Below are 15,509 nucleotides of genomic sequence, written 5' to 3' on the forward strand. Positions count from 1 at the left end.
GCGGTTTCCTTTCTGTATAGTTGAGTGGTCAATTTCCCTTCATGTACCATGACCAGGATTTCAAGAAACTCTATACTGCTGGAACTCATACTTGAAGTTAGTTTGACGTTATAGGGATTCATATTAAGTTTGGTAACAAAGTTTCTGTCTTCCTGTTCCGACCCACTCCATACTACTAAGAGATCATCGATGTAACGGATCCAGACCTTAACCAGACTCAAATCTGCTCTTAGACTACTGTCTCCGCGGATTTCTTCTTCCCACTTCCCAAGAAAGAGATTCGCCAGGCTCGGCCAAAGCTAGAAACCATCGCGTTCCACGCACCTGCCTGTAGAGATCACCATTGAACATGAAGATATTGTTGTTAAGGCAAGCATATCTTCATCATCTCCACAAGCATGTGCGTGTGCTCTACGTACGCTATGTCTCTAACTTTCATAAAGTGGAAGCATGCGTCTATTCCTTGATCATGATCTATAATGGTGTACAGCGAGCTCAAATCCATGGTGATAAGTGTGAGCCCTTCTTCCCATGAGATGTTTTCTATTTTATTAAGGAAATCCTTGGTTTCCTCAATATGTGAAGGTAGTGTTGTAACATATTCCCTGAGAAAGTGATCTATGTATTTCGAGATATTTTCATTTATACTCCCCAGGGAGGATACAATAGCTCTCCCTGGGGGTTTTCTGGGATCTTTAGGCACCTTAGGGAGAAGGTATAGAATGGGTAACTTAGGATAGTCTTTTTTGAGATAGCAGAACTCTTGCCATGTGAGTAAACCTTCTTTTTGACAGGTTATAAGCTTTTCCCAAGTACTTGTTATGCTTTGGTTGTACTCTGTGGTGTTGCTCTTACAGTAGTAATCTCCATCATTCAGTTGTTTGCAAGCTTCCTCAATGTACATTTCTCTCCCCCATAGAACTATGTTACCCCCCTTGTCTGACGGTCTGAAGATGACATTTTCATCCCCTGCCAGAGAGATAATAAAGTCCCTTTGTGATTTGGACAAATTAAAGTTTTGGTTCCTATTTCCTTCTATTTTCTGCTTGTGTTTAGTCAATTCCTTGGATTCTACCTTGTGAAAGGTATCAATGTTGTCATGGAGAATGATCGGGTAAAAGACAGATTTAGGTCTAAAAGTGGTACAAGCTGGCCTGTCCATCGGGATGCTATTCTGATCTTGTGTCCCCCATTCGCCTACACCTCCTGTTTGAACATCACCCAGCTCATACACAGTTTGTAACATTTCATTATCACCTACAGACAGTTGTAGTGTGTTTGAACTCTCCCCCCTATTGTTAGTAACATTGGGAGGTCTGGTATTGTACAGACTGTGCCATATTCTAAGCTTCAATTTACGTATAAACTTAAAAATGTCTACTCTGGTATAAGAGTAGTTGCACAGTTCCGTAGGGCAAAAAGTTAATCCCAAACAAAGGGTAGTTTTTTCTGCATCACTTAGAGACCTCACAGATAGGTTAATGATAGTTCTGCTTATCATTTCTTTGTCCATCATTACTTGGCCTTTCTGTAGCCACTGCGTTTGTTTCCCATGGGCTTTCTGTTTATTTCTTCCTTGCTGGATTTTAAGACGTCTTCTTTTGGAACGCCCCTGCCTCTTGGTCTTCCTCGTACCTGACCTTGTCCCCGGGTTCTCATATATATATATGTGTGTTTGTGTGTGTGTGTAGACATACACATACACAAATTAAAAACCATAACATATAAACTGGAAATATTTTAAAAACATACCCACTTAATTACTCATAAAATGTAAGCAATTAAAAAAAATTATTTTTACTAAAAATCTATCACATATTACAAACATCAGTAAATAGAGATAAAAAAAGGGGCAAATTTTGGTGTCAATGTTACTGCCACCCATAGGTCATCGATGCAGGTGGTTGTACCCTTGACTGTCGAGGAACAGAACGCCATCTCTGACAGGATCTATTGATCCCGATCGGACGGCAGGCGGTATGGAGGAAGTGCCCACTTAGGCACCGCTGTAAGGATCACAATGTGTGTTGGACTTGGCCCTTTTTGGCAGGTTCACCCCTGAACTTTTTGCCTTGCCTGTAACCTGGTGTTGGTAATTTTAGACCTCTGGGCACTTTAACACTGTGCTCCAGTGTAAAGTGTGTGCACTCTCTGTGTACGTGTGGTGAGATTGGCCTGTCCTCCCATAGGAATGCATTGGGGATAAGTGTGTCTGTGGTAGTTCCTGGTATGAGAAGAGCGGCAGGGTAGAGTTTAGTATGTTTGAACTCGTGAGAATAAATGCTGCGCAATGGTGTGTGCAGATTTATGATGATTGGTGGAGAAATACCACTTTTAGAAGTTGGCATTTCTGTGTGCTATGTGTCTGCCTGCCTGATGTTAAATGCATGTCTGATTTTGAGTGACAGTGGTTGAGTGGTGTGGGTGGCTCCAGGAGGAGCAGGGTGATTCAGCATTAGGCTGAATGGGACACCTGGGCTAAGAGTAGTGGGAGAGGTAATCCCCGACTCTGAATAGGATGGCGCCTGCCCTAGTGAATGCTGACTCCGCCCCCCTGTGGTGTGTCTGATGACGAGCCCCCACCTGACAAAGGGGAAGAGGAGCTTGGAAAACAAAGTGCTCCAATTCCCCCATGAGCCAGTTGCATCTGGTTCCCCCATGCCCTGCACTTTATACATAGAAAAAGGGTGTATAAAAAGAGGGGCTGTGACCCCATGAAGGTTATTCAGTTCTAGTGTGCTGTTCTGTGCTGGGGGCTTTCTGCTGCTGGGGTACAGGAGGAACAGCCATGGGGGCTTGCATCCCTGCTGGAGGACCCTGTGTGCTGGCCTCCCTGGGCCCAGCTAATCCCCTGGCCCCTGGCAGATTCTTTCGCCATTTGAGTGCTTTCATTTAATTTGCAGACCCAAAAAGAAGGACTTCAGCCTTGCCGAGAAGAGGAGCTCTAAAATCCCACTCCTTTGGCAGGAGGTGTGTGCGTGCTTTGTAACTCGCTTTTATGGAGGCTGGAGGAGGGAGGAGGGAATCCCAGCATGGGGTTTCCCCTTTGTTGCCTGTAGAGCGGGAGCTTACCCCGCATTTTGGTCTTTAAGCATGGCGGGTGCCCACCCTACATTTATGCTTCATTGGCAGGTGCCCAGCCCGCTCTTGGCAACTTTAAGCACGGCAGGTGCCCACCCCGCATTTAAGCTTCATTGGCGGGTGCCCACCCCGCTCTTGGCTTCTCTAAGCATGGCGGGTGTCCACCTCACAATTTAATTTCATTAATATGCGGGTGCCCACCCCGCACTTGCCTCCCTAAAAATGGGTGCCCACCTTGCATGCTGGCGCCATGGTGGAAAGCAGGTGCCCACCCCGCATACTGGCGCCGTGATGGAAGACGGGTGCCCACCCCGCATTTCACCGGAGGAAAAAAAGCCGTTGAATCACCACCACGACCCGGGATCACCAAAGCGGAAGTCAGGCAGGCCCGCGCCTCACTGAGGGCAGGGCCTGCTATGGAAGTAGGAAGAAGGGAAGCCTGCAGTCAGCGAAGAGAACAGGCAACCACATGCTGGATGCAAGGAAGGGCTCCTGTATCAACGAGAGAAGCCCCGCATGTTGCTGCCTTGAAAAAGGGAGGACGGGAGCCTACCACACCTCGAGGGGCAGCCAGGGGGAAGTCACGGGAGCCCCGCGGGCTGCAGCAACAGGGAAGAGTAAGACCAGTGGTGGAGAGAGAATCAGAGGTGCCTCACACTGCTGCCAGCCTCGTCTCCCCTGGTAACTCTCAGCGCATGGTGGGTTACCGTGTTGGGAGGGTTGCAGAGCCTGTTGTTTTTTGGTCAATTTTAATTACAGAGTCCCCCGTGGGGCTCTCAAAGCACAGTCCGTGCCAGTTTCTCTTTGGGGCCAATTTTGGCTCCACCGAGGCACATTGTCAGTGCCTGGAGCCGTGTCAGTGTTCACTAGGGCCCCGTAGTGCGAGTGGTTTGGTTCACTCACAGCTGCGCCGCAGTTGCATGCAGCTGCAACATTTTGGGGCCATTCTCTGTCAGAAAAGAAGGGGTGAGTTGCACCCCTCTCCCTAGCACTAGTGCAAACTCTGTGATGGCTGCCAAAAGCAGCCAGGGGGCCCTTTGTGACGTCCCCCTTAGCCCCTTGACTTTCTGAACATAGGGCAGTGGAGGCCCCAGCGAAAGGCCAGTTGGCCTGGGGGTCAGTTGCGAGTGTTGATAGGGCGCCAGGCCCTAACGTGATGACCAATGCCTAAATGTTCCTGCCTACAGTGATTGCATACCTTGTTTATGCTTAGGAGATTTATACACTATGTTCTGGCCATGGTGTATGCCTAATTTGATGTCTATGCATAATGTGACATATGCGTAAGGTTAGGCCTAATGTGATGCCTAGGACAATCTGTCATACCTTGTTTATGCTGGTGAGGTCCATTGCGTAATGTGTTTATGCTGATGAGGTTTGGGCCTAGTGTGGTTTTATGGCTAATATGATAATGCTTAGGTCATTTTGGTACCAATAGTTACTGGTTGTGTTTTATATTTGCATTTACTTACCTGTTCTGACGGTTCTGACCGTGGCCCGATTGGCCTGGTCCTGTATATAATCCCCTGTGAATATTGCCTGTGTCAGGTGGCACAGTGTAAATGTGTGATTATGGTTCTAATGTGTTCATGACAATACAAAGGCTATATTTTATATGACCTTTTGTGGAGTTTCTTTTTTGGTGTGCCTAGTGTGTTGCTGCTGTGTGTGTGTTGCATAAACGCTTTACACATTGCCTCTGAGATAAGCCTCACTGCTCGTGCCAAGCTACCAAAGGGGTGAGCAGGGGTTATCCTCAGTGTGTAACTTCCTTGCCGTGACTAGAGTGTTGGTTTCTCCCTGGCTTTGGCGCAAGCTTTAGCCAAGCAGAAATCCCATTTCTAACAATGTCACTTTCTGACTGCCTGTTCATGGAGGTCCCACCACCATGGAAAGGCTGTTGAAAAGCGACTTTGGGTGCCCCAAGCAGGGCCCACACCCTGTGGGCCATTGCTGAGAGGCCGGGGGGGACATGTGAAAAATGCCATTTCCACAACCCACCCCAAAAATATAAATACAAAAATTAAATTAATTACACAATTTACATAATTGATGATCAGTTATTAAATACAAATAATTAAAAATGTATTATTTGATCATAATTGAATTGCATCCCATCCTATATCCCTACAAACCCCCAAACCTGCACCATTAATGTAACTTTATTTTTTTAATTACACAGTTACCATCAATAATCATAAATTGGTATTACTTAGAAATGTATTATTAATAATTCTAATCAATTTACGTCCTACCCTTTACCCCTATAACCCCCTAAAACCCTGACAGCACTAAAAACGACAATAAACTATTTGATTAAACTTAATAACAACTAAATATTTACAATCTATATTAAAAATCATTAACATAAGTATACAAACAATTTATAACATGTAAAATTAAAATATATAATAGAATACATCAAAATAATTACAGATGATATTATTAACAACAATATTTTGCTGAATGATATTAACAACATAGATGTTTTTAACAACAATATTAACAAAATAGATATTTTTATCACTATATCACTTACCTCAATACCGATAGTCTTGTCAGCTTTATTTTTGCACAGGATATTTGTGCATCACAATATTTCCACCTCGATATTTCCACATCTCAATATATTTTTTTCAATATTTTGTCTGAATACTAAATGGATCAAATCTTACTAAGACTGCGGAGACCATTGTTGCTGCACAGTGGAAAGCCCTAAGTAAAGGTTGACTGGTCATGGCTCAATTGCTTATTACTGCATGTGGGTGTTAAACTGGTACTAACGAGGTTATATATTTGCGGAGTCAGTATTGACATGTGAAAATACTACAAAATTACTATCACAAAATGTGCAGCAATAGGTCGTACAATTTTCCCTTTCTTGCTGCATAATTTTGTCAACATTGCACACATAATTTGGTACTCCATGCTGCCTATTTCCAGTGGCGCCCGACTATAACTTGGCCTCCTCATGCACTGCTTGTAACCTCTCACGTTACATCACTCATGACATGTTAAATGGCATCATTAATGATACCATTAAACTGATGTCATCACTGATAACACCAATCCTATAGAGCATACATGTGTACATAGAATAGAAATTACTCTATTCTTGGATGCAAGTGTGATTGAGCACATTGAATGGTATAGGGGGCCCCCAAAATCATATTCAAATTATTTACCTCTCCTATTGGACCAAGGCTATAAATGTTCTGGCCAGAAGGAGGATCAAAGGCCTTACCACACAATAGAGGAATTAAAACTGTTTGTTCCAGTTCCTGAGAAAAGGTGGATGGGGCGATCTGCATTTGCTAATGAATTCTTCACACTGCACCTGGATTTTGGAAGTCCACAATGACACAAGAGGAAGGCCAGACTTCTGGAGCCAAACATAGGAGCGGTTCCCCCTTGAGGTTTTGGTGGTAAGGGATCAGGAAACTTTGTCAGTTGAGGTTCCAGTGAATGTCATTTCATAGACCACTTGAAGTCGCCATGTTAAAATGTCCCAGAAAGCTGTAAATGTGGTTTGTTGCAGGGGTGGAGTGATAGCACCCTAGGATTGGCCAGGGGTGCCTGCCTTCTAGAACTTTTCACCTCACTGGAAAAAAAACCTGTAGAAGCGAAAGACATTGTTTTATGTTTCACATGTTTTCATTAACCAAGCAATACTAAATACATTTAAAACTAGGCTGCGGTTTCGTCTCTATTAATTTAATAAATGACACTAGAAGTGTTCAGCAAACCAAAAACGAGGTCACTGGCTTCATATTTTATATGAATCTCTCTTGAGTTTCTTTGTTTCTCTTACTGTCCTCGGGCAACATTGTGAAGAATATTGGTTATGCCCTGCGGATAATTCTCTTTTCTATATATGGTTTCCAGTACTGTGAGCTTTCATTACCGAACAGTCGGAGTTCTGCGTCGTTCTATTCTAGGAATATCAGGACACGTTTGCAACCTGTCTCTAAGCTGCACTCGCGGTGAAATGTACTTGTAATATGCGAGTGGATGTTTCTTTTAAATAGGAGACAGCGAGGCCGAATCAGTTTAATTGACCTTGGCAATTTGCATCCGCTTGCATTGTATTCCTCGGGGAAGGCATCCCTGAGCTGCATATGAAGAGCGCTAGTTGTACAGCGTAGTTAATAGAAACGTAGAAAAGCTGTACAATTCCAAATGTATGGCTTAAACCAATCACATACTCTTATTCAAAATAATTTGCATTTTCGGAACATTGGTGGCCAAAACAACAAACCAGGGTGCCATATTAAATTTAAATTTAAAATGACTGTTTAAAATCAATAGGGGCAAATAATCAAAGCATGTTGATGTAGTGTTGTTCCCTTTTAGCATCCACCCTAATAAGAATTTCTGCGTCATGACACGAAGGACATTAAAGCTTGCTACACTGCTGTCCCCTTGAATATTTTGCAGAAAATATGATTTTCTTGTCAGAGATCGTGAGTTTTTATCACTGGTGCGTTTGAAATGCGATTAAAATGCTATGTTTAAGAATATCCGTCAACCCAAAGCATGACGGCGTTTTTTTAAAACGATGTCGCTTCAATGCATGATTTTTAATTCATTGCAGTGAAAGAGGCCATGGAACCTATCAAGTTTAACAGATGGGGGCTTCCTGACATCCATCCAGAAACTATGGAAACCAGCGAGCCGGGAGTGTTTGCAGGAGGAGACATCGCAGGCCTGGCTAATACAACGGTGGAGTCCGTGAATGACGGCAAGCAGGCGTCGTGGTACATACATAAGTACATTCAGGTACGGTACAGTGACCAAGTGACAGTGGGAAACACTTCCACTTAAAGTGACATATTCCATTCTGCAGAGATTCAATCCGTGTGGTATTGTTTTTTTATACATAATAACACGGGGAGATGTCTTTTAAGATTATTTTTTTAATTTAAAATAATTCATCACCATTCTATTTAGAACAGACACATATGTGCATTAAGAACATTTAACATAAACTGATAGATATTCAAGTCAATACACTAACAGTGTTGTAAACATTCAGCGACAGAATAGTGAAAACCATATACTTAACAAATATCATGCATTTATGTTTAAAATGAGGGTGAAAGAAATCTATGAATATAAACTTGGGGACAAATGGGGAAAGAGGAGATAAAAAACCGATTTAACTGCTTTGATTATGAAACAAAAACCTGTAGTGAGGAAACGTGAATGCAGGGTCAGGGAACATAATTAAGTATCTCACAAATATAATGCTCCTGACAGCACGAATCACCTACATCATAGTTATATCCTGAATGCACTGTGAATTAGAACCCAAGGCAGAAATGAGAAACAATGCAGGGTTACATAAAATATATATTTATGCATGCGCTCATGCTTGAAAACAAGTGGTGGCTTACGCCTTGCCACCATATTGGAGGTATTTTTACTGGCATTCTGCATCTGATGAGGCGGATATTTAGTGACCTGGCTGAAGTACGTAGTATAGTGCCCCTGCCCAGTTGGAGGTGACTCTCCTTGCGGGTCAGTGACGACCCTTAGAACAACCAACAACTGGGCATTTGTCATGGCAATCCTGCCATACCTCCCCAAAAAAATTTGAAAGGCAAGGAAATCGCAATTTCTTGCGTGCTTCTATAGATATCCATCTTAAAATATTTAAGACCTACAAGAATTCCAAGCAGGTTTTAGGGACATGGCTCATCTGCATCCGGCATGCATCGAAACCCATTTGGCAGCAAATCCATCTTGGGTACAGAATCCTTCAGAGGTGAAACCCACTGGGATCCTGCTACAAAAGAATCCTGACACTTATCAATCAATCAAGTGGTATTTATATAGTGCAGCTTCGTTATCCCAGAGTGTATCCGCTTACTTTCATAGAACTTCTAGCCTACTCCAGCGAATTAAAAGTAAGGCAGTAGTACTACAAAAGTAAGTCACACCTACTCAAAACAAAAATATTGAGAGTCATGACTTGTTTGCCTTTGCTCACACTTATGCATTGTCGCAGATAACTACAAAAAATATCTTGAGGCCAAAGGATACCGAAAATGAAATGAAATATGTACAAGCCAACACCTGCTACATATCTGGACACTATGTGAAACCAACTGAAATGTTCTCAGGAAAACAAGCAGGAGTTCAATTTATAAAGGTTTTGCCATGACTTATTCTTGAACTCCAGGAGTAAGCTAAGAGTACAATAGTAAGTGACACCTACCTGTGCACCAGTCTTTGCAAATTCTGCCCAGTATGCCTCCTCTTACTTTACTCAGTATCATAGTTGTATATTCCAACAGAAGAACCTTCTGAACCCTTGCAAACATCAAAAAGCATGTACACAAATGTTAATAAATGTACTGTCAGTAAGCATTCAACAAATGCTAGGTTGAAGTTTGTCTTGTAGCTTGCTACAGAAGGATTCAGTCATGTCTTAACAGCAGCCCTATGTGTAACTCCCAAACACACTAAGATTGTGAAACCATAAACATAGGAGTCCTACTGAAACCCAGTGCACACTCCACTTTTTAGGATTTCAGATTAACACAGCGAACCTTCCCCACATGCTGTTTTTTTCTAAACACAGGCATGCATCATCTGCCCCATGCAGGTTTATTGTTACCACCAATAGTCCTTATCTTTGCCACCGTCAGGCCAGTTGAAGCCTCCCTGCTGCGACTTGTAGCTTCCCCAGCAGGCTAAGTGTCAAGAATAGCTGATTCAGTGCAATTTGAAGCAGGCTCTTTTACACAAACTGTAGGTTCTGTGCTGGTCCCTGCTGCATACTTGTCACCCCCCCACACACAGGTTCCACCTCTAGCCAGCAGACTCCTCACCCATAATTAACCCCTGCATGCCTCCAGCCATTGTTCCATTTCTTTACTCTGTAGACAAGGGCTTTTTCTTGGAGAGCGCATAGGCTCAACGATAAGCCCCAAATTATACTGTAATGCAAATAATCTTTATCGAGAATATATTATGAATGTATCTAACCAGATGTTAAGTACACTTCACAACTACTCTGCAATATTTCTTAGAGAGTATCTTCACTACTTCAGACATCCAATGAGGTCAATTCTCTACAGATCACTTATGTCCAAGGAGTGACAACATCTTGAATTCCTTCCACAGTCGAAATCCTAATCCATCAAGTCCCATATGTGTCATAACCATAATTTGTTAAATTTTTCAAATTAACATTGATCTTAAGGTGTCAACTAAATTTAAGTCGTCAGTCGCTCAAGTACCAATTTCCAAATGCCATGACATTCCAAACTACAGTAGCTCACAGTACCATCAGTCACTCTGACTCTCCAGGATACCACATTGTTTATGAGATACTGTGAGGAAAATCACCAATGCATTACAAGGTGAGACATTGTCTCTTGAGCTTCACTGACCCTAATGATTAGATATTTAGTCTGCTGAATTAGGAGACAGCTCTTTTAAAGACTGTTGTTGTTGGAGGTTTTTATTTAAAAAGCAAAATAGTATTAGTAGCCCCCCATAACATAGAATTTTGTGGAGCCGAGCAGCAGTGTCTAAAGCCACATAATAATGATGGAGATGCATGGCAGAAGGAATAGTATTACAGACAGCGAAGTAGAACAATATCAGAGGCAGAGTGGGAATGCATTGTGCCGGCTTATGGTGTTGGCTCCTGCTGGTTCACTGGGGGGTTGTACTTAAACTGGGAAATGTGGGTGGTGATCTGGATTCAGGGGTGGAGCTAGAGGTGATGCGTGCAGGGATTTTTGGTTTAAAGCTTGTGTGAGGAGGCAACTGGGCAGAAGCTCCTATTAAGGAATGGACTCAGAAGACAGTGGGATCTCCGCTGCCTCTGGTGGCAATGAGGAGGGGTAACACCGGTGGAATAGCTTATGAGCTGCAGCCGAGTGTGGAAGATTGCTGTTGGGGTCTGGCAGATTTGGGTTCACAGGAGTGGATCGTCGTTTGGGTGAGCTGCAGTAAATGGTGATGAAGAGTGTCCCAGGCTCAGGAAATTGGACATTTCTGGAAATGACGGGCCTCTTTGTAATGCAGGGGCTCATCATCTGCCCTCCCCCATCACCACAGTAATCTGTGCCAGGCAGCCACAGCAGGGGCTTGATTCGCTCTCCACTGAAGGGTGAGGGTTCATTTGGCAAGGAGGAGGGCGAGGCAGGGAAAGCATGCACTCACCTCCCTACATTTCCTAACCTTTGAAAATTCCTAAGGCACATGCTTCCCGTGTGCTAATGAATGGACATTTTGTGACCTCCCTGAGTGTGGTGTGTATCGATTGCCAATGTGCAGTGAGTGCAGGGCATGACCACAGCATACGCTGCAGGACTGCAGATGGCGCTCAGCAGTGCGGGCAACCTAGGTGTACGGTCGGGAAATAGAGATTAAGTTGCTGTGGCACCAAGTAGGCCCTTTGTAGAATTGTGAACTGTATGCTCTTGAAGTGGGCATTCTGTAACACTCACTGAGGGAACTCCAATGCACTATTCCACTCAGTGTTATGGAGTGCCTGTCCAAACTCGTCCTCCCATTTGCCCCTCAGTGGCTCCAGTGGGATCCCTGTATGTTCTTTTATGACTTTGTATATCCATGTTATCAAGTGTTGACCTGTTCCCATATGCAGTGGCGTCTGCAATTAAGAATTGGTTTGGGGTTCCTCATCCTGAGTGGACCAGAGTTCGGAATGTCAATCATAGCTTTTGTTACGCCAGACATTGCCCCCTGGGGAGAGCATGGTCATCTATACGTTGGTCAAAGGAAAGGAGGGGATTGTCTGCAAAGACGTTGATCTAGGGCACCGCTTGATAATTTTTCAATATCTGGTTGAGCCTGGACATGTGCTTTGTATTTTACTAAGTCTGTCTATCTGGTATTCTTAGAAACTGGCAGACAATGCTTAAGCATATAATTGTTTTCCATTTTCCATGGCTCCTACTACACTATAGTGAGGAGCATGGGCAATCTAGGGAAAGATCTTTTTTGAGAAAACTCAATTGTCTGCTTCTGCGATGAGAGTGTTTACTTTGGAGTTTATAAAGAGGTTGTTGGTTATAAGTACCCATCGGCTTTTGGCGCAGGCGAGGAACCCGGCTGGGTTGTTTAATATAGGAGGGATTTAGAAAACGTGAACATGGTTCTTGATAACACTGTTGAGTCTGACCAGCAAGATCTTGGTTAAGTCTATGAACCATTAACCCCTCTTGGAAAATGAACATTTACAGTCGATTGAATGAAGGGGCCTTGCACTAAAGGTTAGGCTATTGTTTTGTCAAGTACTTGGGAAGAATAAAGTATTGGTGCACAACGATGCACATAAGGGGACACATGTAAAAGTTGAAATAACAGGCAAATTTATTAAATAGGCAAGAAAACCTCTTGAGACAAATATGAACAAGGATGCCTTTTCATCGTTCAATATATTTTTCACAAATAACACGGTCCATTATAAGTAGGTATTACTTTCATTTATTATCATTGACATTTGTAAAATAAAATGGGTTGACTGATGATTTGCAGGAAAAGCCAAGCAGACCAGAAAAATAGGTCAAACAGCAGGAAAGGCAAAAACCCATTATATAGCTTGTAACACTATTTTTAGCACCTGTTAGTAGCAAGAAAAACTACTCCTTAGTAGCATGAAAAAGGCTTCTAAGCATAGTGCTCATAAGGCAGAAGTGATGCCCCCCTAATTGAAGCAGGATGTGTTACCCAGTGGGAATGTGAGACACATGTATTTCTATGCATATGGATGTGAAAAAAGATATAAAGTAAGGAACACACATGCAATATAATTTATAAATAAATGCAGGATTATTTCCACCTAACAGATCAAAAGAGAATACATTAATAACATATATTTTAATTGCTTTTAAATAGTTTTAACACATCGGATGAAGGAAAAAACAGTAAGTACCTCAGTTTACAGTATAGAATGCCTTAGCCTAATTCGATGAATAGTCATCTTCTTCAGCACATACCTCTACCTATTGTTACTAGTATTCAGATAGAACAAGCGGTAAAAAGTACACAGTACATAATGTTACAGTTGAGTTAGAAAAATATTCTCTTTGTATCCCTTCATATCTAGAAATATATAGGGCAAAAGAGACTGAGCTGTATTCACTGTTATATCCAGTGCTCAAGTGTAGGAAATAACACTTTGTGCCGTGCTTCTCCTTTTTGTGATCATATTGTCAAATTTGACTAGTCATTTTTAACTTTGTGGAAATATTTGCACAGCCAAGCAGAGTTCAGATCAGGGGTGCAGGCACGATTCAGTTATTCATTACACTTCTGTCTGTGAAAAGGATTACGTTTGTACTACTGGCTACAGACCATGCTTAAAACAGGGAAATATTATGTGAATTAAATGTCCACATTTGACCTTTTGGCAAGTAAGGTGTATATAGGCACAAATGTTTTACTCGGTATCACAAAGCGCAGATTGTGGGTGTAAATTTAAAGAGATTCTTTCTCCACTTCCGTCTAAAAAGGCTACAGGATTGAAAGCATGTCTTTGCACAAGCTGTACAGGGACTTGGAAGTCTGCTCTTGAGTTCTTTCCTGAATTGTTCTTGGAGCAATGAGGTGGACTTGCGGTGAAGGAGAAGGTAATTCCAGGCTTTGGCAGCCAGGTGCAAGAAGGAGTGTCCTCCGCCGTTGCATAGGCAGATATGGGGCTGTCCTTGAAGAAGAAGGAGGCATATCCTATGTGTCTGGACGGTTGGTGGAAGGTCATTCATTTGTTGATGTATGCTTGTCCTTCGTTGTGCAGGACTTGGGCCAACATCTTGAACTGGCATCTCTTTAGGATTGGGAGACAGTGTCAGTTCTTGAGGAGGGGTGTGATGTGGGCTCGTCGAGGGAGGTCCAGGATTAGTCTAGTTAGACTTTTATATTGTCTGTAGTCTCTTCAAGGAGCGTGTGGCAATTCCTACATAGAGCGTGTTCCTGTAGCTCAACCTGCTGGTGACGATGGTCTGTGTGATGATCCTCCTGATGTTGACTGGGAGCCATCTGAAGATTGTGGAGGCAGGCGGAAGAGACTGCATTTACCTGTTTCTTCATACATAGCTTACTGTTCAAGATGATGCGGAGGTTGCAGGAGTGGTCTGTTGCTGTGGGGGAGGGGCAAAGTTCAGTAGGCTACCATGTGTCATTCCATGATGAGTTGGTATTCCCAAAGATGAGGATTTCCATTTTGTCCGCGTTGAGCTTGAGGCAGGTGTCCTTCATCCAGTCTGCGAGGTTCATCCTACATCTGTGGAAGATGGCTCTGCTGGCGGATGGGGTTTTGACAGCAAGATGATCAGCTGGGTGTCATTGGCGTAGGAGTTGGTGTGGCGTAAATGCAATCTGATCGTGTTGGGCAGGGGGTCATGTACATGTTGAAAAGGGTGGAGCAGACATACGATCCTTGGGGACAGTGCAGCTGATCTTTTTAAGTTCGAAGGTGAATGGTGGGGGACTGATTTTTTTAGTTCTTCCAGTGAGAAATGCAGTGATCCATTTGGGGGTCTTTGCCTGGATTCAGATTAGGTGGGGTTTTTTGATCAAAATGTGATGGGAGATGATGTAGAAGGCAGCTGACAGGTCCAGGAGGATGAGAGCTGCCATATCGCCGGGTCCAAGAGTGCCCTGATGTCATCGGTGGCTGTGATCAGAGTTGTCTTTGTGCTCTGTTTGGCTCCGAAGCCAGATTAGGAGAGGTCCAGGAGTTTATTGTGTTCCTCATGTTCGGTCATTTAATGGTTGATTGCCTTCTCGAGAACCTGTGCTGGGAAGGAGAGGAGGGAGATGGGCCTGTAATTCTTCGTTTCTGCTGGGTCAGTGGAGGGATTCTTTAGGAGGGGTCTCACTTCGGCGTGTTTCCACTCCTCAGGGAAGGAGGCTGAGTTGATAGAGGTGTTCAGGACTTTCATGAGCTCATCGCCAATCGACTTGCTCTCGAGGTTGAAGACGTGCTGACGAAAGGGGTCCGTGGATGCTCCAGAGTGCATGGAGTTCAAGATGGCGATTGTGGCTTGAATAGTAAGAGGGTCCCAATGGGTGAGCAGGTGTTCAGGGTTTGTGTTTGTGGGTGTAAGTAGACTGATGCTGTTGGCAGAGGCGGGTTGGTATTTGAAGTTTTGTTAAATGGCTGGGATCTTGTCATTGAAGAATCCTGCCAGGATGTCACACAGTTCTAGGGAGGGGGTGATGTCATTCCTGGCAGCTGCAGGGTATTATAACAGCTTCACGATGGTGAATAGCTCCTTTCTGCTGTTTGTACTGGCTTTTATGTGGCCTGCAAGGGCGTTGTTCTTTGTTTCTTCAAGAGGCGGTGCTACTGGTTGACTCCTGCCTTTGGAGGTGGTAAGGCCTCCTGTCTCTATGCTGGTGCGCCACTTCCTTCCTTGTTGATGGCAGTTGTGTTTGGTGGATTT

General features: G+C 43.5%; 1 protein-coding gene across 1 annotated transcript in view; it reads left to right on the forward strand.

The window, feature by feature from the left end:
- DPYD (dihydropyrimidine dehydrogenase) overlaps positions 1-15,509 on the forward strand; it is a 3,292,815-nt gene that overhangs the window by 1,944,169 nt on the left and 1,333,137 nt on the right. Inside the window, exon 12 of the mRNA XM_086954704.1 lies at positions 7,676-7,860. Within this exon, the coding sequence (XP_086810830.1) occupies positions 7,676-7,860 (185 nt within the window). The remainder of the gene's footprint in view (positions 1-7,675; positions 7,861-15,509) is intronic.

The sequence above is a fragment of the Lissotriton vulgaris genome, chromosome 1_1 (assembly GCF_964263255.1).
Source record: "Lissotriton vulgaris chromosome 1_1, aLisVul1.2, whole genome shotgun sequence".
NCBI lineage: Eukaryota > Metazoa > Chordata > Amphibia > Caudata > Salamandridae > Lissotriton > Lissotriton vulgaris.